The following is a 20,719-nucleotide window of genomic DNA, read 5'->3' as shown; positions in this document are numbered from 1 at the left end:
AGGCAATTCTGTCCCCTCCTACATGGCTCTGGCCTAGATCTGAGGTGGAATCTGTTTGAGGTTGTGCAGGGATGGCACTGCAGGACAGCCAATGCTTCTGGGCCGCTAGCTGGCAGCCATGGAAGGCCTGCGTGCATTACTACATAGACTCTGTGGAATAATTACCACAGGAAGTACTGCCTCATCACAAGGCCAGACAGACAGCTTCCCTCATGGCCCCTGCTTGAAGCCCAAGAGGTGTTCCAGGCAGTGTCTGTGCAACAAGGCGGACTTCCCTGTCCGCCGTAGTGACGGATCTGCCTCTTGGCTCACTCTTGGAATCCTGACCCCGGCTCTGACATTCGGTGCTGACTCCAACTCTGACCACTAGGCCTGACTGCCCAAGCCCCAGTAGTGACACAATCTGCCAGGTCTGGAGGATGAAGCCTCTGCTTCTTCTGCAGTCGTCAAACCCCACCCGCCCCCTGATGGAACCCCAGAGGGGGACACTCCACAAGGGGAACGCCACACGTTTCCTCCCCACAGACCCATCCCTTTGTCTGCAGGAGGGTGCAAGCCCCACCACACTCATTTCCCTGTCAGATGTAGACTTGGACATCCCTTTGTCTCAGACTTTATAAGCTTCTCTGGCTGTAATTGATCCATGCCCCTATTTCTCTGTCTTCCTGAGTCTCCATGGAAGTTTGAAACATGTCTTCATTCATACCTGGATTGTTTATTGAGGGTATATGGTGTGACTGTTATAGCTAGTTGTTTCAGTGGGGGGGACAAGACAATCATGTATTTCAAAAATTCCAAAAAAGAAAGCAAATTGAGTAGTTCTTCCACTTATGAACTTCATTCTCTCATGGTCGATGGTCTCCTGTTCTTGTGAACAGACCTAAAATTATTAATTTTTTACCTCAGGGAAGGGGCTACTTATACAGATACTACTAAAGCAACGTTAAACCTGGCCTTTCCGGATCTGTTGCAGTGCTCCTACAGAAAGGCACTGGCAGTTTACTCAGCATAGTGCAGGCCTCAGTCAGATTGTCAGCAGATCAATCGGTGTGTGTACAAATTACACCCTCAATGACCAAACTCAGATCTGTAAAATACAACAGATTGATCTCTCATATTTAAAGCTGTCAAGCAGTTTTCAATGGAACATCTTTCCATCAGAAAATGCAGCGTAGTTGAAACTGAAACATTTCGTGGGAACATGTCAATTTCAATGAAATTTTCAATGGGAAAAAGTTGAAACAAATTGTTTTCAACTTTCGTGGTTTGTTAATGTTGAAACGTTTTGTCTTGACTATCATTTTGATTCAGCTTGTTTGGAATTTTCATATTTCTGTATAGTGTATGATGTGTAATATGTTCTGTTAAATTTTTTATATTACGTTTCAATGTTATTGAAATAAAACATTTTGCTCATTCTGAATCTAAATTTTTCAGAATTCCCATTCCACGGGACATTTTGAAATTTCAGCTTTTCATTCCAATTGGGGGGGGGGGGGGGGCTGAATTCAGAATGTCTTGTAGAACAGAAATTTCAGTTTCTGACCAGCTCTGCCCATATTATTGCCTTGTGGCCAGCATCCTGAGATATAGTGGGGAAATGAAACACACAGAAATATCCCATTCCTCATGAGCGTCTTGTTCTCTGACTCCCAAGTCTCTACCAATTCTCGTCACTCAGCGTAGGGTTGCCCTGCCCTCTTATAAGAACTTTTCCCAGCATGACTTTCTGTGGGCTGGTCCTTTACATTTGGCAGAGGCAAGCGGCTGTGACTTTACAATGGCCATTTTGTATCTTTGTTTACAAATCTTCCCCTCTTTCAAATGGTCTGTTCATTTCCTTGTGAAAGGAAACAGTATGCTCTCCCAAATTGATTGTGAATCTAATTATACGTTAGAATTTAAAAACACCCAGAGGCTTCAGTACAAGGGGTGCATGTTTATAAATACAGCAGGATCTTGCAGAAGTTGAGAATAAGATCCAGACTTCAAGCACTTAAAATAGTAGGAGCCATAGATTCATTGCCCTTTGAAATCTCTAAGTACTCAGACATTCTGCATTTTGGCGGGGAGTGGGAGTTTCAAGCAACCTGTGTAACCTCACTTTGGGCCTGTCTCCTTTCCTCAGCCGTTATAGTTCTTAGAGCTCTTTAGTGCATGTACACCTATAATTTTAATTCTGCTGCATCCATCCATAACTTCATCTCAGGTGGACCTAATTCTATGAAATGCTCAGCTCCCTCAGTGGGTACTGCAATTAGAGCTCAGAGTGTTCAAATCTTTTAGCACAGGATTGGGTCCCCCAAACTGCTACTGAGGTCACTTGTTTCACCAGTTTCTAGCTTTTCCTCCACTGATGTAATGGAAGCCTTCATCAGCAATCTGAGCACGCAAGGATTCCAGAAGGACTAGGACTGATTTGTCTCTAAGCAGGCTGCTTGCTTAATTTTCTTAGCATCTTGGCAGTTGTAGCGTGTGAGTGTGAATAGCATGGAGCAAATTAGATCTGTTTGGTCCTTCTTGCTGGAGTAGCTTCACTACTTTACGCAGGAGGAAAAATCTACATACAGAATCACTGATGTAATAAATTATAACCATCCACTCACCAGAATGAGATTCCACCTCCAACCTATTGCTCTTTTAAAACCATTTTAAACATCCATGTACTTAATTTCAACTTCCTCATTCACCATATGTAAATAAAAGCCACTCACTTCCTTTCTGACCAAAGTTAACATTGCAACTGATAGTCAGACCTTAGTGCATAATTACTTACTATGGGTTTAAGATACTGTTGCAAACTAAAGGGCACACTCTCCTTGACATCTAAATACCATTTATAATCAGTGAGCCTCTCTTCTGTCTGGAGTTAGCATCTACTGATGAACAAATAGTGCCTAAGCTTCCATTTATACAATAATCCTTTAATTTGCTCTTTGTTAAATTAGAAGGGTTAGACATGTCCATCTTTTTCCAACTCAGGTGTGTGCAGATTTCACATTGTTTACTAAACACACAGAGAACACACCCTACTGGATTCCTATTTCCCTGTGTAAAAAAGATAGGGTATAAAGCAAACCTGGGCTAAACAACCGCTTAACTGATTGCCCATCCCACCTTTCTTAAAGTCCTTTTAATTTATATTGCATAACTAAAGAAAAGGACCCGAGCTGAGTTTAGTAGTATAGTGTTTTATTAACTACTCTGAACAACACTAACTAATAGTGTAGAACATCAGAAGGCAAAAAAGGTATTGGAGTATGACTTGGCTAACACAAACTAGAAATTTGGTTGGTACAACCATTCATGTTTTCAGAATCGAATCACATAACCACAATAGAAAATAAGTTTCAGAGTAGCAGCCGTGTCAGTCTGTATCAGCAAAAAGAACGAGGAGTACTTGTGGCACCTTAGAGACTAACACATTTATTTAAGCATTTATTTAATTATGCTTAAATAAATGTATTAGTCTCTAAGGTGCCACAAATAGAAAATAACACATTCTCAATTACGATCTTGGGGAGGGGACATTTTTATAGATTTTTGACTCAGAATAGGGCCTCATTTGTGCCAATTGGTTATCAACTCCATCTCCAGTATTGCTAACGCAACAGAGGAAAAACAATCCAAAGCTAGATTACATGCCAATGGGGTCATGCCAGTTTACTTACATGCCAATTCACAAAGGTCTCCTTCCTAGTGGATCTATAGTAGTTAGTCCTTTTTAACCTATTTCCCAATTAATATTAACCCCAGGCTCTGCCTAACACTCCTAACTACCTAAAATAAACTCCTACATTTATGACAGACTGGATAGACTCTATATCTTACCTATCAGCCTTCAATCTCAAAGGAAATCCACACAGCACTTTCAAAAAACAAGCCTGGGAGCTTAAATTCATTACTTTGCTAGACACCAAAAATCATGGACTGAACAGAGACACTGGATGTATGGCTTCTCACAACAATCTGTAACCCACTGACCCCCTCTTTTTGTTTTATGACTGCAGAGCTGTTAATGAGCCACTCTACCTTGAATGGTCCCTTACAATATGTGCTAACTACTAAACAATCTGTTCCAACTTGCATTTTGCTGTGATGCTGGGAGTTCCTTTCCCAGACCTAGAGAAGAGCTCTGTGTGGCTCAAAAGCTTGTATCTCTCACCAACAGAAGTTCAGTTCAACAAAAGATGGTACCTCACCCACCTTGTCTCTGTATAGACTGAGTGCAGGTCAAAAAGCTTGCACACCAAGGCCTTGGCTACACTTGAGAATTCACAGCGCTGCCACGGCAGCTCTGTGAAGCGCGAGTGTAGTCGCGCCGCCAGTGCTGCGAGAGCTCTCTCGCAGCGCTGCAAGTACTCCACCTCTCCGAGGGGAATAGCTTGCAGCGCTGCAAGCGAGCGTGCAGCGCTGCAGGCGCTGATTACACTGGCACTTTACAGCGCTGCACTCGCTGCGCTCGGGGGTGGGGCGTTTTCACACCCCTGAGCGCAGCAAGTTGCAGCGCTGTACAGCGCCAGTGTAGCCAAGGCCTTAGTCTTCTTTCATGTCTATCTACACCTAGAACTTGACAGGCAGTGTGAAACCATTAACCACTGTAGAACCAGTGTTCTATAAATCCTAGTTAACAATAGTAACTTATTCAGTTTTAAAGCTACTTTATATCAATCTTGATTGGAACTTGTTACAAAACAAAGTCACATATTATAACTCTGTGAGAAGCTTTAAAACACATACACAAGCATAAAGAACAGGAGTACTTGTGGCTCCTTAGAGACTAACAAATTTATTTGAGCATAAGCTTTCGTGGGCTACAGCCCACTTCATCGGACGCTGTAGCCCACGAAAGCTTATGCTCAAATAAATTTGTTAGTCTCTAAGGTGCCACAAGTACTCCTGTTCTTTTTGTGGATACAGACTAACACGGCTGCTACTCTGAAACCATACACAAGCATGTACACTTCCGTACTAATTAGGTACTCAGTTTTAGGAAGTGGTAAATTAACTGATTTGGGTCATCATCCAAGAGAAAGCCTGTGGGTGTTACTTATCACCAGATCTTTAATCAGCCCATCCACTTTCAGCTCAGTGATCATTCACAGCAGGAGATGACACTGCCAAACACAAGTGGAACAAAGGACAGACAGGACTATCAATCTTGTCCCTTCCAGGTATCCTTGGCTTTCAGGAAGCAATGTGCTGATGAACACAGGCCATTTTATCCTGTTTCTGTTGGGCAGTACAACTTGATTCCTCTTCTTGGAGGTGCTGGCATGGACCAATCAGATGGTGACGCATACTTCTTCTGAAGATTCAAAATGTCAAACCACAAGGAGAGTCATCCTTTCTCACCATCCAATCAGGGAAGAACCAACATCAGCTTTTGAGTTCTTGCAACTGGGACTGGAATTTTCTAGTCTCTTTGTGCAACACATCTTGTCACACCAGCTTGTGTCAGACAAGTTAGGCCATAACTGTTGGCACCATCTTTATGCTACATACCTTGAACACAGGCTGGCTTGCTCTGGTCAGCAACTAACCTCCACAAGTCGCTTTCTATGGGGCCCCTTAGTAGTGCATCCCTTGGCCAGTTTTGCAGTTATGCTTGCTCAAGTTGCAATTTCTCCTTCTCTGTGAGCTGCTTAACTGGACAGTTTAAAGTTCATATGATTTGCCAGAAGCTGGGAATGGGCAACAGAGAATGGATCACTTGATGATTACGTGTTCTCTGTACCTCTGGGGCACCTGGCATTGGCCACTGTCAGAAGACAGGATACTGGACTAGATGGACGTTCGATCTGACCCAGTATGGCCATTCTTATGATTTATACAAAGTCCTCTCCATATTCTTTGATGCTCTTTAAACTTATTTTACTAGTCCATTATACAATACAAAGTCACTTCAAGACCTGTGGTTTTCCAGCAGGTCAGAACAGTTGTGTAAATCTTCCTTTTCGGTTCTCCTTGTTTTAACAACAAAGGTAGGACCTTGGTATGTCTGGCTAATGGCTGAACTGAGTCCGTGCATTACCAAACAGTTACATTTCTGATTATTCCACTCTGTGGTCAAGTGTCCCTATAAATACACTATTAGGTTTCAATTCTTTTTATTTACTGCCTTTCAGCACCGGTGTATTTCATTAACTTGACAGCATAAGCATGCTTGATTGCAAACATTAGCCTTCCTTCCTTCTTCACTTTATGACTTAAACTAAAAGAAATCAATATGAATGCAACCTCTTTCTTTCCTAATGAGAGTCTCATAATGTAATTCCTATGTTTGTTGGGCTAAGTTTCCAAATAGCGCTCAGCTTCTGCTTGGCCCCTGATTAAACCTCGGGTCTATAGGCACAAATCGCATGTGTGCATTCTGACCATCAGTTAAACATCTAACCACTCAACAAGTCAATATAAATACCATTCTCCCCTGAGATTTAGACACCTAAATCCCCCCTGAGATTTAGACACCTAAAGTTGGGGCCTGTCAAAGGGTGGGCTCTCCCTTACCAGCTGTGAGAAAGGTCCACAAATAAAACAAGGTTTGCCTACCATTTCCAAACTTTAGCAGAGTCCCAAATAAAAATCCTCCCTTTCCTGGTTATGACACACTCCCCCCTTTTCTTTTCTGCCTATTATTTTAACGTAGTGTAATAAGCCCAGCTGTATCTATTCCACAGTCACTTAATTTGTCCTGGTCATATTCTGGCCTATCCAGCATGGAAAGCAAGGGTGCGGATTCTCGTTCTACCAGGGTGGCACTTCCTAGAACCCAGACTGGTAACATGTAATACCCCATCACAGAGCCCAAAAATGTAGATACCCCAAATCAGAGGCTAATATTTGGAAAATTAGCCTGCTAAATCTGTGTGTGTCTGGGGAACAATGACCATGAAACTTCTTAATGATCGACGCCATGGACACAGTTATTTTTCCAGTCATCTTACCAGGTGGGTGCTTTACATTATGATGAATATGGAGGAACTCTCGCTGGGCCAAAGAGTTTAGTGGCAATTAGCACACGTGACTGCAGTTAGCAGGTGACCATTAACACAGGCTTAGTTTTACTAGTGGTCTTCACATCTCTGAATTGTGTAGCCATTATGTTTTCATTCACATTTTCTATATACCATTTTTGTAGCTGTTCTTAAAGCATTTATTTCATGGAGGATGTAAAATATGTTTTCTTGGTATGGCACTTGAAAGTGATAACTTACTCCACACTCTGCCACAGTTTGGGCTGGCGGCGGGGGGGCGGGGACGGGACGGGAAGCAGTCTACTTTTCTCACTCCTGTTTCTTTGATTTGGTTGGCTTTATCGAGATGGGCTACGATAATACACAGGACTGGAGAGTCAATACAAACGTAGCTGTAGGTTAACAGAAAAGTAGAAGTAGTATTTCATTCTTTATCAAGAAACTTGCCCTCAAGTGAAGATGGAGGTAGACAACAAATATTTGGAAGCAAGATACGCTCTAATTTCCGGGGTGAGGCCTTGTAGTGTTTTCACATCGACTTCAATGGGAGTTAAACACACAGACCAATTATAGGAAAAGCAGGCCAGGCAGAACAAGGGGAGGGCGTGGACGAAATACTCCTAAGAAGGAGTGTTGATGTTTCTTTCCTTAAATTGTAGCTCTGGGCGAGGATTTGATTTTTAAAATTTCAGGGCATGGAGATAAATTCCTTCTAAGGCTCTGGGAGAGCCAGGGTGGGTGAGCGAATATCTTTTATTGGCACAGCCCTTCTGCTGGTGAGAGAGAGAGGAGCTTTCCAGCTACACAGAGCTCTTCTTCAGAACTATACTCCCCTGTTCCTGCCTCTCCTGCTTGGCTACACTGGCAAGAAGCCCAGGCCAGCAATAACCCAGCCTACAGTGCTTGTTTTGAAGAAGCACTCCGCTCCTCTGCGACATAGGGCTGGGTCACTTTCCTGTGCTCCAGGGAGGCCGTGCACTGAACTGTTTGCGAAGAGCTCCTTGAAGGGAGGGCCTCAGCAAGCTGCAAGTTTGTTGTTGTTCCAGGGAGCAAAAGTCCACAGTTTGGAAGTTTGTTCCCACCCCGATTCTGCCTCTCTCTTCCAATCCACCCCACCACAAAAGCCACCGAGCAGGCTCAAAGGCGGGGCTAAGTCCTTGCAAACAGGCCACCGCTCCCCTCCCCCCTTTTCCAGGCCCGGGGTCCTTCAGCCAACAAACACCAGAGCCCAGCGTGTGTCTGTGCAGGCTGGGGCGGGGTTCTCCGCTGTCGCGTCCCGCCCCGCCGCTTCGCCTCCCAGTGACTGCAGCCGGGAGGCGGCTGTTTGCACAGCGCGGTGCCAGCCCCCGGGAGAGGAACCCGCCAGCCCCGGCCGCGAGTGGCTGCTGCCCACGCCGCTCCCAGCGCCTCCGCCAACCGCGGGCTATAAATACCGGCGGGCGGGGCGCCGCCGCTGCTGCTCCCCGAGCCCCGGCAGACGCGTGAGCAGCCGCCCCGAGACCGGGTAGGTGGCCGCCTGCTCCTCGGTGAGCATCCCCCCGGGGGGCGCCCTGGGCTGCGGGGAGAGCTGGGACCCGGCCTCCCAGTGGGGGACGGGGGCCCTTCCCTGTCCCCAGGCGCGCCCCACAGCCCCCACCCTGTTTATGGATAGGGGTGGAGGGGGTCGCCCCCCCAAAGCACCCTGCGTGCACCCCTTGGAGGGGGTGGGGGTCCCCACACACCATCCAGCCCTGCTCTTTTCTATCCCCAGGTGCTCCCCCCATTTATAGGCGGGGCACAGGGAGGGGTCCCCTCCCCGGATCAACCAGCCCTTCCCCTGCAGGGTGGCGAGGGAGCCCATCTCCAGCCCCCGTGGGGTGGGTGAGAGGCACCCTGGGCCCCCTTTCCCAGCCAGCTGAGTGTACCCCAGGGAGGGGAGCAGTCGGGGCTGAGCCTGTGTCCTACCCCCCCCCCCCCCCGCAGCCCCAGGCCTGCAGAGATGTCGCGCCCACTGACCGACCAGGAGAAGAGGAAGCAGATCAGCATCCGTGGCATCGTGGGGGTAGAGAATGTGGCCGAGCTGAAGAAGGGCTTCAACCGGCACCTGCACTTCACCCTGGTCAAGGACCGCAATGTGGCCACCACCCGTGACTACTACTTCGCCCTGGCGCACACCGTGCGCGACCACTTGGTGGGCAGGTGGATCCGCACCCAGCAGTACTACTACGAGAAGGACCCCAAGGTGAGCCGGGGAAGCACAACGTCGGGGTGCACTGGGTCTGTTGGCGAGTAGGTCCCCAAGGTTCAGGGAACCCAGTCCAGGATTACCAGGGGTACACGAGCCCCAGATGTGCACCAGGGAGGGCCACTCAGTAGGTGGGTAGCTAAGGGCCAAGGGGAGCATACTGGTGTGCAAGGTACCCAGGGCACAGTGGGGAGGGGGAAGGCACCGTGAGTTTGGGACCACTTCCTTGGGCAGGTCCCCAAGCGGGGGGACAGCTGTATAAATCCCACAAGTTATGGGAAGGGTGGGTGGGTAGCTTCTGCCTCAACATCAGGAGTGCTGGAACAACTTGTCTAGTGGGGGTGCCGAGAGCCATCGAATGAAACTGCAAAACCTGTATATGACGGAAACCACTTCAAGCCAGGGGTGCCTGTGTTTATGCTCAAGACCCTCCAAGGTTCAGGAGTGGGGAGGCTACTTCATGTCTGGCACAGGGGCAGCCCTGACTAGATGCTGGAGATTAGGAGGAGACATTACTGTCCTATCTTAAACCCCTCATGAGCAAACCTTGCTAAATCACTCCTTGCTCTTGCTTTGCATTCAGCTGGAACTAGATGTTTTTAGGGAGAGAAGTGATCTGCTTCCTGATTCCAGGAGCTGGATTTAAACAAACTAGGCCACTTTAACTTGTTTTGCCAGTTGAACAAAACTTGGCTGCAAACACCAATATCCAACGCTTGGAAAGAAAGTGGTTTGCTGTATTGTACCGCAGCATTTCTTCCTGTGTATTCCCGCCCCCTTTTGTATTGTCCAATGGGTCTGGTCTACCAACAAATATATCTGGAAACCCTTTTAGGGTAAATTAGTTTAAGGGATCAAAAAGGCCAGAGTCAGCCTCTAGCTGACAATTTTGCTCAAAATAAAAGCAAAACTAATTGGCAGTGACAGAACTTCAAAGCTGTACGTGCTTTAGTACTAGAGTTTAAAACTTTCTTTGAGCATTTTTGGAATACTTTACATGAGCCATTGCAAAAGTATAAGGAGCCTCTTTTTATGACTACGTTGTGAAAGTGCCGTGTTAGGCATGGTTCACAATTGTTTATATATAAACTCTCACTTTCGTATATTGCTCTGAACTTCATCTGAAGAAGACAGCCAAGCCAAAGTACATCTTTCTTACTCCCTGGCTATATTTCTTAACTCTGATCCTTATAATGTGGCAATAAGAAACCAAAAAGTGCAGAACATGTGTAACCAAAATTGAAAAGGTAATAGACAACTGTCATATCTCAAGAGACTTGTGTAGTGCTTCCTGTGGTCTTCAGCATTGCACATACAGATGGCATTTTTTTCTAGGAAAACCCAGGCCCTGTCATTCAAAATTTTCTAGAGTAGATGAGGCTTTTAGCAGCATACATGTTCTTCATGGAGACCCAGGGACTTTAGGTACTTGTGGGAACTAGGAGCATTGTTGGATCAAATGTAGCGGAGGAGGATGAGAATTCATGTATCACATGACCAAGTGTGACATGTCCATCCTCTGAGCCCTCGGGCTCCTCTGAGAAGGAAGGGACTGAAGTAAAAAGATCAAGCAGTCTCAAGTGAATTGGCTTAACATTCCTCTAGGGTCATTGCTTGTCCACTTTGGTTTATACTGAACACAGAACTGCGCTTGCTAGTGGATTAAACAGTAATCCTGTTTGTGACATCATTTGAAAGCCCCTCCCAATCGATCCAGTCTAATTACGTATCACAAGGCTGACCCCACCTTTGCTCAGCCAATGATGATTTCTCATATGTCTGCTTTTTTGACACGCGCCTTTGCGCTCTTTCCCACACCGTGGCTTACATGTGGAAGGAACCCCCTGTCAAAATTCACAAAGCTGCCACCTTCTCCTCTTCTAAATCCCTCCTTAAACCCAACCTCTGCTGTGATGCTCACAGATCACCAGCAGGCATTGGCTCGAGTGGCATGAAGCTGTGACTACTGTGACCATTTATGCAAATGTACTTGTCTTTACTGTTACCTTGCCTCCCACCTGCTGCATACTGTTACAGTCCTAGATTGTGAGCTCTCTGGGGCAGGGGGACAAGTCTTTGAGTCATTTTGTGCAGCACCTAGCACCGTAGAGCCATGATCCCGGACTAGAGTCTCTTAGCACGACTGCAATAAAAATAACAAGCCTCGGAGGAAATTAAATTTCAGGGAACAAAGACTTGTATTATTTAGACTATTTGTATCAAGGGAGATTATATCTAGATGTTTTGTTCAGGAAGCATGAGTAGCTCTTAAAAGCACTCTGTGCATTGGAGTCTGGTCACTTGTTTGGCGTTTTTAAAGCCTGGTTTAATTTGAAAGGGCTGCTTCATTTACATTTTACCTGTTTCATAAATGGACATGGGGCCACATGCTGCCCTTGACCTGAACATGCATACCTCCCATTGATACAATGAAACTGTCGGTCACAGGTTAAGGCTCTTGGAGGAATTCTGATACCTTGTTCAAACAAAACTCAACCTCTTCCACCCTGGACCTACCAGGCCCCTCTCCTCTCCCTGTGTGAGCATTAATTGTTTAAAAATAGCAGTGAGGCTGTAGAACACAGGGTTGGAAGTAGTTAGGCCTTTCCTCCATGTTGTTACATGGCATGCTTTATAATATTTTTTTTTTTCCAGCATCCACCCTAGTTCCAGCCTTTCCTTTGGTTACATGTACAGCATATTAGCAAAAGGCCTGAAGCGGTCTGTCTGCAGACTCAGGAAGAGAGTGCTGCGTGGGGTTCTCTCTACAATCCTAAAGGCTGAAAATGCCTTTTTTTAAAGTGAAATCAGTGGGTTAGGATCCCTCACCCTCTGCCCAAAGTGGCTTTAAAAATTCATAAGCCATGCTTATTTTAAATCAAGGCATCAGCTAATAATCAGGATTTTCTATTCAAGGTGTTACCTTAACAAAGACTTAAGAGTACTCCTGATTGATGATGATATACGCTGGTTTTATTACTCTTGGATTTAGAAGATGCCAAAATAATGTTTCCAGATCTTGAACATTTTTGAGGAGACTGTTTCTACATGTTTCAGTAAGATTTGCTTTCATTTTTCTTTGTTTCAGAGAGTTTACTATCTCTCTCTAGAATTTTATATGGGCCGTACCTTACAGAACACCATGATAAACCTTGGATTGCAGAATGCTTGTGATGAGGCAATTTATCAGGTAGGTGTGTTTATATTGTGGTTTAGCTGACTAATATTTAGTCACTAGGGTTTGTTTGTTTGTTTGTTTTTTGCAGGGGGTGGAGAATATTGTAGACCAAGAATTCAATTGATCGACACAGTTTTAAATGGCCAAAGTAAAGGTCTTGGAAGAATGTTAACTGACTGGGTGTTCAGTGGGTTGGCTACATAAGGAAATGTCTTTGCTTTTGGCACCATCGGTTGACAGGATGTTACTGCATTTACAAAATTTCAGCATCAGAATAAACCTCGGGGTAAAATTCAACTTCCCCTTTTAACAGGAACAGAAATGTTACTTGTCACTGCTGTCTGAGGCTTGTGGGCTGGTCGCAGAGTAGGTGGCGTATAATAGTTACTTCTTAGCTAACAAGAGCATGTATGTAAACTATTAAGTGTTCTCTAAATCCAGAGTGATTCACGATTGTTTAGTAAAACGGAGGCATGCTGTACATTGATTTATTACTACCAGAGCTTCAAACCTTAACATTACACTAGTCTGTGTTTTGAGCATAATATTCCAAGGCTTTGGGCCAAGTTCCTCCCTGGTGTAAGGAGGCATAACTCCATCAGCTCCAGTGGACCAAGGTTATCTTTGGTCTGCAGTTAGCAGTGTTACTCATACTTGTGGTTGTGATCCCATATGATGCAGAAAGTGATCTTAAAATCAGCCAATAAACAATCAGCCTGTATTCTACCTGAAAATGTAGTACCCAGGTACAGCAGTGTATGTAAAACATATGCTCTGATACCATGGACATGTAAATCCTAATACTAAAGAGATGGAATCCACTTAATGTCACAACTTGCTGGAGTCTCAAAATTCTGTGGTCCTGATTCTCAGAGGTACAGAGTTCTCTCAGTTCTAACTGAGGTCAGTGGAAGTCTTGGGTACTCAGCATATCTGAAAATCCAGGCCCTAAATCAGACTATTAAACTTTGGAAAAACAGAAACTTGTCCATTAGATGGTTCTATATAGAATCAATAGTGAAGAGTGGCATAAAACTAAAACATTTAGGATGGGCTTAAGATGACTAATGCAAACCCACTCATGGCTTGGCTTTGTTCCACCATTCATCATTGTACGACCGCTACTGTCGTTCCAAAGTTTTGAAAGTGGCTTTATTCCATTCTGCCCTTCACTGTCCTTGTACTCTTGTTAACAGTATGCTCTCTAGTGCGTGGCATTTTTAAGCAGTTACACAGCAGGAGGGATATCCTTCAAACAAATGGCTCTCCTTTTGAAACATATTTATTTCTGAATTTTTCACTTCACTCTTTCACACTACAAAGAGAATAGCAGTAAGGTGCGGGACTTGTTTTCAAAGAGGAATGTGTTTAGATTCTTTGTTCAAATACATCTTATGTTAATGTACCTCTGGAGTTACTGGAATGTACTGTTCTGGTTGATTGGAGAAGATATTGTTTAAATGTGTTTTTGTTACATGGATGATAGGGCCTGTAAGGTTTTATTCTGGGAAATTTTCAGCCTTGGTACTTGATGATTATTGGTATGAACTGAGTAATAATGATTTTATAAAATATTCTTTAGGTTTTTTTCTCAATAACTAAAAATTAATAATTTAACTAGCAGTAGGTGCTAACTTAAATGGATTTTCTATAGTATCTAAAGAAGTCTCTTTGTAAAATATAATGCTGAAATATAACTGTAATCTAGTGCAAATGCTAGGTCCCTGCCCCATAGATTGCTAGGCCTAGTTTCATGTGGCATAAACTCTTTCAGAGTTTTCATACAGAGTACAGCATTTTCAAAAATTTTCTATACGTAGGCACAGCAACTTATCTACCCCAAAATGCCTAGCAAACTTCCATGTTAGAATCCAGTTCCAGTGTCCTAAAACTACTTCTTAGTATGTACCATGAGTTGAGCGGTTACCTTGTTAGATCTAATGCAGGATCAGATTTGGTCTGTATTTGGTTGGGAAACCTTTGCAAAAATTGTAAAGTAGTATAGTCTATGTGACACATACTGCCAGAAATAAAGCAATGCCACAGCCAGGTGTGAGGGGGCACTGTACTTCTGGAGGCACTGTCTTTTGAATGAGATCTAAGGCCGATGTCCTGACAGCTGAAGATCATAAAAATTCTCTGGCACTCTTTGGAAGAATAAGTGTGTTAGCCCTGGTGCCCCGGCTAACAACCAATGAAGTATTGATGCTTTTCATGCTCAGTTACCCTAGTAGTTTCAGGTGGATAAGCTATTCATTTAACATCCTGAACTCTTGTGTAGTGTTCTTGTTATAGGTGGTTACCATCCTCCAAAAGTAGCTGTGTTTCACCGGTGGGCGAAATGTTTCTCTTCTATATTGTGAAGTTTTGATGAGCATGTTGGCGCCTTCAGATGAAAGGTGCTATATAAATCAGTTCCTTAGTTCAAGAACAGAAAGTGCAAGTGGGCTGGGGATGAGGGGCTTACATTGCTATTGTCCACAGTGCCTGGAATGGGTAGGGCAGCAAAGGTGCTTTGGGGGAAATTCACTGTTACAGCTGCAGAGAGGAGTCTGGTTAAGCTTGGACTCCAATAAACAAGTTCCTTCTTGAGCACCTGCCTGCCAGGATAGGAACAAGGGATGATGTTGCAGTGCTGAATGAATTGTGTTCAGAGCTCCTTGTAAATGGGTTCTTTCCAATAGCTCTGTTTGCATCTTCGCTCCTATGTTTCTCCTGCTCCCTCGTGGCAGAGTGGATGTTGTAAATGTTCATTCTGTCACTCAGTTCAAGAGCACCAGAGCTCATCTCTCTTCTGTGTATATTTAGCTAGGGCTGGATATAGAAGAGCTGGAGGACATTGAAGAGGATGCTGGCCTTGGCAACGGAGGTCTTGGAAGACTGGCTGGTAAGTGAGCTTCCGGGACGTTATGATTTGAGAACATACCAAGCAGTTCAGTCCATATTGGCATTCTTCCCATGAACGCTAGGAGCGCTTGTCTGCCTGCATTGTGGTAGTACTTAGGCTCCAACCAGGGCACCGGTGTGACAGGTGCTGGCACACACATAGTACAAGGACAGTCCTTGCCCTGAAGCGCTTGCAATCTTAGCCGTTGACGAGACACCACAAGCAGACACAACCAAGGGGAGACAAGGTAACACCATAGTCATCCCAACTAGCATAATAAGGAGCAGTCTCAGCACATAACTGCCTAATTATAAGTGTAAATTAAATGCTCATGCCGCCTTGTATCATGAACATTGTGGACAATGCTGGTGGTAGGAAAATGAGTTTAATATGTAGGGCACTAATTTGTCCCATCTAGGTGATCTCCCTGCCTTTCCCTCACACCCCTCCCCTAATAAAAATGATTTCCTTTCATTCACTAAGCTGTCAGCCAAATAGTTTAGATATAGTCTGTTTCACTCTTGGACTCCACCTGTCATCTTCAGTCTGGCCTCTCCTTCACAGAAGCTCACTATCTCCTCTCTTCAGCCAGGCACTAATTGTAACTTGCAAAATGTTGACTCCAGAAAGTAGAGACACTGGCCGAATAATAGGATAACAGACATGCAGATATATGACTTTGCTATAGTCGAACCAGTGGCCCTGCAAATGCTGTCTGTAGCACAGGACTGTTTTGGAGGAAGGTGCATGTCGGGGGAGGGAGGGAGGGACGGCCTAGAATACTCTTGGCTCGTATTGGTGCAGTATTGCATATGGGTCTGATGGAAAAGGAAGCAGGACTGACTTCCAGACCCCGGTGATGATCCTCAGTTGCTTGAGTATCAGATCAACCTTGGGCTTCATTGTCTACTCAGAACGCTCTCCAAGGCCAACTGTATCTTGACTCCCATCCACACCTGCTTTCAACTGGTGTGTGTTTAGTCCTCCAAGTACTTGGTTCCGTAGCATGGGAGGTGGTACGTGTGGTGTGGCAGGCATGGAGTTGGAGCCATATACACAATGCGGGAGGCTGTATATGGTGATGCGTGTTATGCAGACAAGGAGTTAGAGCAACGGGAAGACGTGGAATGGAACAGAGATTGACTGATGGTCTCTAAGCCTGGCCTGCATATGCATGCTGTGTAAATGTACCATTCAGCTTAGTGCGCAGTAGGGAGCTCTGTGGTTTTTATATTTGTGATGCTTTGTAAGCTTGTTGCTTTTGGGGGCTGATGAAAACATCATGGGAAACGTCACTAAATACGTCCCTAAATTGTCTGTCCTTAACAGCGTGCTTCCTAGACTCAATGGCGACACTTGGGCTTGCTGCATACGGGTATGGCATCCGATACGAATATGGAATCTTCAACCAGAAGATCCGAGATGGATGGCAGGTACACATAAGCAGAACCCTGCTGCTTCCCTCCCCTCCTTCTAGAAGAAAAGAATGCGTCCTTTAAACACCGCCACTGGGGGTGGGGGTCACTTGAGATGTTTTGTCCAGTTTATCACGTGTTGTCCAAGTCTGAGTACTTTAGATCTCTTGGGCTAGATTAATGTAGGCAGTGAAGTTCTCCAATACAAGATACAGCATTCTATTAACTGGAGAAACATGCCCTGAAAGTCTGAAATGTGATTTTTTTTTTTTTTTTTTTTTTTTTTTTGCGGGGGGGAAGGTGGTGTTCCCCGTCCCCTGTAAAAGCTCTTCTAAATCCTGCCCCCTGCAATTGGCTTATTGATAAGTATGCCTTAAATCCTAAAACATGAGTTACTCTTGCTTGTAACATGGGGAAAGAGAGGGTCATTCCTCCAGCAAAATACCCCCCCCCCCAAAAAAAACCCCACAAACAACCCCATCCCCACCCAACCATCCCAAATAGTTTTATGTTGCCTCTTTGTTCCATTTCCATGTCAAGACAGAGAGAATCCTTTCTACCCACCCCTCTGCAGCCACCACATAATGCCTCAGTGGACCAAAACCGAAGTGTGCCTGCCCTTGTGTCTGTAGTTATTTAACCTGATGCATTGTCAGGCCGCACTCCATGCTGTTACATTAGATGGCTAGTGTACAGGATCTGAAGCCTTTAGAAAAAAATGCTAAATTTGACGTTTCTACTGTTGCAAAAACATGTGCTTAATCTAGAATTATTAAAGTTTCAGCTGCTTAAGAAGGTGAGTTTGCAGGATGTATTTAATGGTAGCCAGGGGACAGGAATTTCAGCATATCACACATGCACACGCACACACACTTTTTTTCAGAATCCATCTAACCAAATTGCTTCTCCAGTGATTTCAAAGTGCCTCCCCTTGCTTCTCCCGACAGTAGTACAATGTTGAAGCCGTGGTGTCAATACAAATATCAGCTGCTCACTGACCACTGAGGCGAACATAAAAAAAAAGTCAGAAGCCCAGGTGGTGTTTATTTTGATATTAAATTTTAATACCTGAATCATTCAGTCACTATTTAAAACCTACATGAAGCTACCTTAGATTCCAGCCTGTCCCATCAAAATGTGATGGAATTCAGGGAGCTTACGGCAGCTTTTAAATCTAGCTTGCTGGGGAGCGTGGGGTTGGTATTACAATAGTTTTTAGGGGCCCTGACTGAAATCAGGGCCTGTTGCATTGATTTAGATGGAATATTTGGGCCAGGGTCAAAGGTATTAACATAACCTAGTCGTTGTCCAAAATTAACCAGTTTGAAACTAGGTTCAGGACCTCAGCCCGCTTAGTACCATGGCAAACATGCCATTAAAAATCCTTATAACCTTTTACTAAAGATAAATCACTTGAAATGTCAAGTATTAAATAAGGCTTTCATTTTAACAACATCCCTTGTTTCCTTTAGCTAGAGAGGTTTTTTTTTTTTTTTTTTAAAGAAATAAACCCGTCCCACTTTTGTTTGACAAAGTCTTACATAGTAATAACTGTCCTTTTTGGTGAAGAAACAAAAGTTTGTTGAGATGGGCTGGAGCTGTCCTTGCTGTTTAAAGCCCAATCCGGTCTCCTGGAAGATGAGACAAAACAAACACAAAAGGGGAAAGGAAAGAACAGCCAAGATAGAAAATGCAGCTTCTGTCTCTGACGTTGACTTTCACTTGCAATCTCCCTGCTGGAAAAACACAGGCCCTGAAGACTTATCAGCCCCTCCAAACATGGGCAAACATGTTTATGGCATTGCTTTTAGTTGCCACTCTGGTCATATGCTTACAGCAATGTTGTAAAATACGCAGTCTTGGCTGGCTAAGCTAGACTCTTATTAAACAGAAGGCAAAAGGAGAGAGAGAGGAAAGAAAATAAGGTGGGGAAGGAAAAGGACACACTGAAGGGAAAAGGGGACAAAGTCTCACATCCCAGGTTGTGGTTGGAATTTAGCCAGCGACAACGCCATCTGGGGCCTTCTCTGTGGCCTGGTCTGATCAGGACGTCTCTCAGAATTAGGACAAAGAAGGTCCAAGGTCCCAGGGGTTGGTGTGGGTGGCAGCCATGATAAGGCTTGCTGCAGTGTTTGTTGGCAGACAGCTGCTGCTTTTACTAATTTTTCCCAATAGTCTTCTCTTTGTGAGAACCCCTAAACGGAGTGGTGGTTGGAATACTCCATCCTCTTTACTTTGTTCACCAATAGGCCTAATTTTGAACACACTAGTTTGGGGATTTTTTTTTTTTTTAACCTTACCAGTTATAATTTTAACACAGTCCTTGAGTGGCATTAGTAAAAACCTTTCTAAATTACATCTGTTTTTTGTCTCCTTTTTGCATCCTTCTTTTAAACAATTTTATATAGGTCATTGTGACAATTTATGAACGTTCACTCACTCTTAGCAGTTGAGCTTAGTCAGGGTAAATTTGTAGGCCCAGTTATAACAGGCCTCATTGTAATAGGCATGGCATGGAGACGCGCCCAGTAAGAGACAGTCACTGCCCTGAAGAGTTTGTCTGCCTTGTATATCTAAAGCTGTAAGGGTGGCAGAAAGGAAGTACCATCCCTGTTTTACAGATGGGGAGCTGGAGTACAGAGAGATTAAATGACTTGCCCAAGGTCACAAGGAGTCCATGGCAGAGCCAGGACATGAAGCCAGGTCTCCTGAGTCCCGTCCAGTACCTTAACCACGTAACCCGCCTTCTCTCTGTTACGCAGGGTTGGCCCAAAAAGCATGAAACGGTTTAGCAAATGACAAATGCAATTCTATTTGGACACCAGTATTGTAGGTTGGTAACGTTGACTGGTTGGTGCTTGCAGAATACTAATCTGTTTACAGCATATTTTGGCATAGCTGCGTTGCACGGAGAAACAATGGGCCCTTTGAGTTCACCCAAATGAATCATCTGTGCAGCAGTGACTGGCCAGGCTGAGGTGTTCCTGCCTCGCTGCTCTGAAATTATACTCCGGGCTGACAAAAGACGCTTCCTTGTTGAACTTTGCAGTATTTGAATAATAAATGGCTCGTTTATTTGGCCCATATTTGAAACCTGTGCGCACACTGCAGTTAAAGTGCAGTTAGATGCCAATGTGTAGCTGTAAACTGTGGGGTTTGGTTAGTAGTGTGCGGTGGAGGAACGGCACCAAGGGAAGATGCCGAATTGTGGCACTGCCATGCTGGAGAAGCCATGTATAGTCCTGGGGCCAAATTGGGCCATAATATAAAAAGGCATAAATCTCATTGACCTCACTGGAAGCTGCACCCACCCATGCCGGGATTGAATGTGGTGTCTCGTGCTCATTGGGCAGTGGAATTGGAAGAGTGATAAGGGCAGTGCACCTCTTCCTGGGGCAGGGGAAGGGTTACTTTTACATGGCTAAGGAGCAGCATCGACTGACCTCCAACAGAAGGATTGGGACGACCCAGGGCCACAAGGAGGGAAAGGAGAAGATTCTTGGGTCTCTCTGACAGAGAAGCCCCCCTTTCTTTTTACCCCATAAAGGAGAAAGCTGAGGTGGGGAGAAAGGAAGATGCACTTGCAGGGACAAAATATCAGTGAGCGCTGGCCTGAGTGGAAATGAGGTGATGGAGGTTAGAGATGGAAAGACCCAAGCCAATCCCACCCATCCCCCAAGAAAGGAGGTTCTTTCCTGGCTCCTTAGCTCAAAGGTGCCCGTTCTTAGCAGGGGACAACTTCAATCCTTTGGGTTATGGGTCCAGGCTTCTGGCTCTTTGCAAACTGGGAAAGTCCTTTCTTTGTGACAGGCCTAGCTGTCCTCTGCTAGCTGCAGTGCTCCAGTCTTCCTGTTTCTTGTGTGTTAAGCTTTCACCTGGAGCTGTAATCTGAAACTCTCCTTTATTAGCATAAATCTGTGTATCCAGCTCTTCTAATGGCCCTGGAACATTTGTATACAAATATATATTTATTTTAAAGTCTAGTCAACATTTCATGTTTGGCATGGCCTCTTATCCGCCCTGCAGTTTATTATACAG

General features: G+C 44.8%; 1 protein-coding gene across 1 annotated transcript in view; it reads left to right on the top strand.

The window, feature by feature from the left end:
* The first annotated feature begins 8,435 nt into the window (after positions 1 to 8,435).
* Positions 8,436 to 20,719, top strand: part of PYGL (glycogen phosphorylase L) — a 41,817-nt gene continuing 29,533 nt past the window's right edge. Inside the window, exons 1-5 of the mRNA XM_065404246.1 lie at positions 8,436 to 8,481; positions 8,940 to 9,198; positions 12,290 to 12,391; positions 15,188 to 15,266; positions 16,596 to 16,699. Coding sequence (XP_065260318.1) covers positions 8,956 to 9,198; positions 12,290 to 12,391; positions 15,188 to 15,266; positions 16,596 to 16,699 — 528 coding nt within the window. The 5' untranslated portion in view covers positions 8,436 to 8,481; positions 8,940 to 8,955. The remainder of the gene's footprint in view (positions 8,482 to 8,939; positions 9,199 to 12,289; positions 12,392 to 15,187; positions 15,267 to 16,595; positions 16,700 to 20,719) is intronic.

This window comes from Emys orbicularis, chromosome 4 (genome assembly GCF_028017835.1).
Source record: "Emys orbicularis isolate rEmyOrb1 chromosome 4, rEmyOrb1.hap1, whole genome shotgun sequence".
Taxonomy (NCBI): domain Eukaryota; kingdom Metazoa; phylum Chordata; order Testudines; family Emydidae; genus Emys; species Emys orbicularis.
Note: the sequence above shows the minus strand (reverse complement) of the source record. Positions and strands in the feature narration are given on the sequence as shown.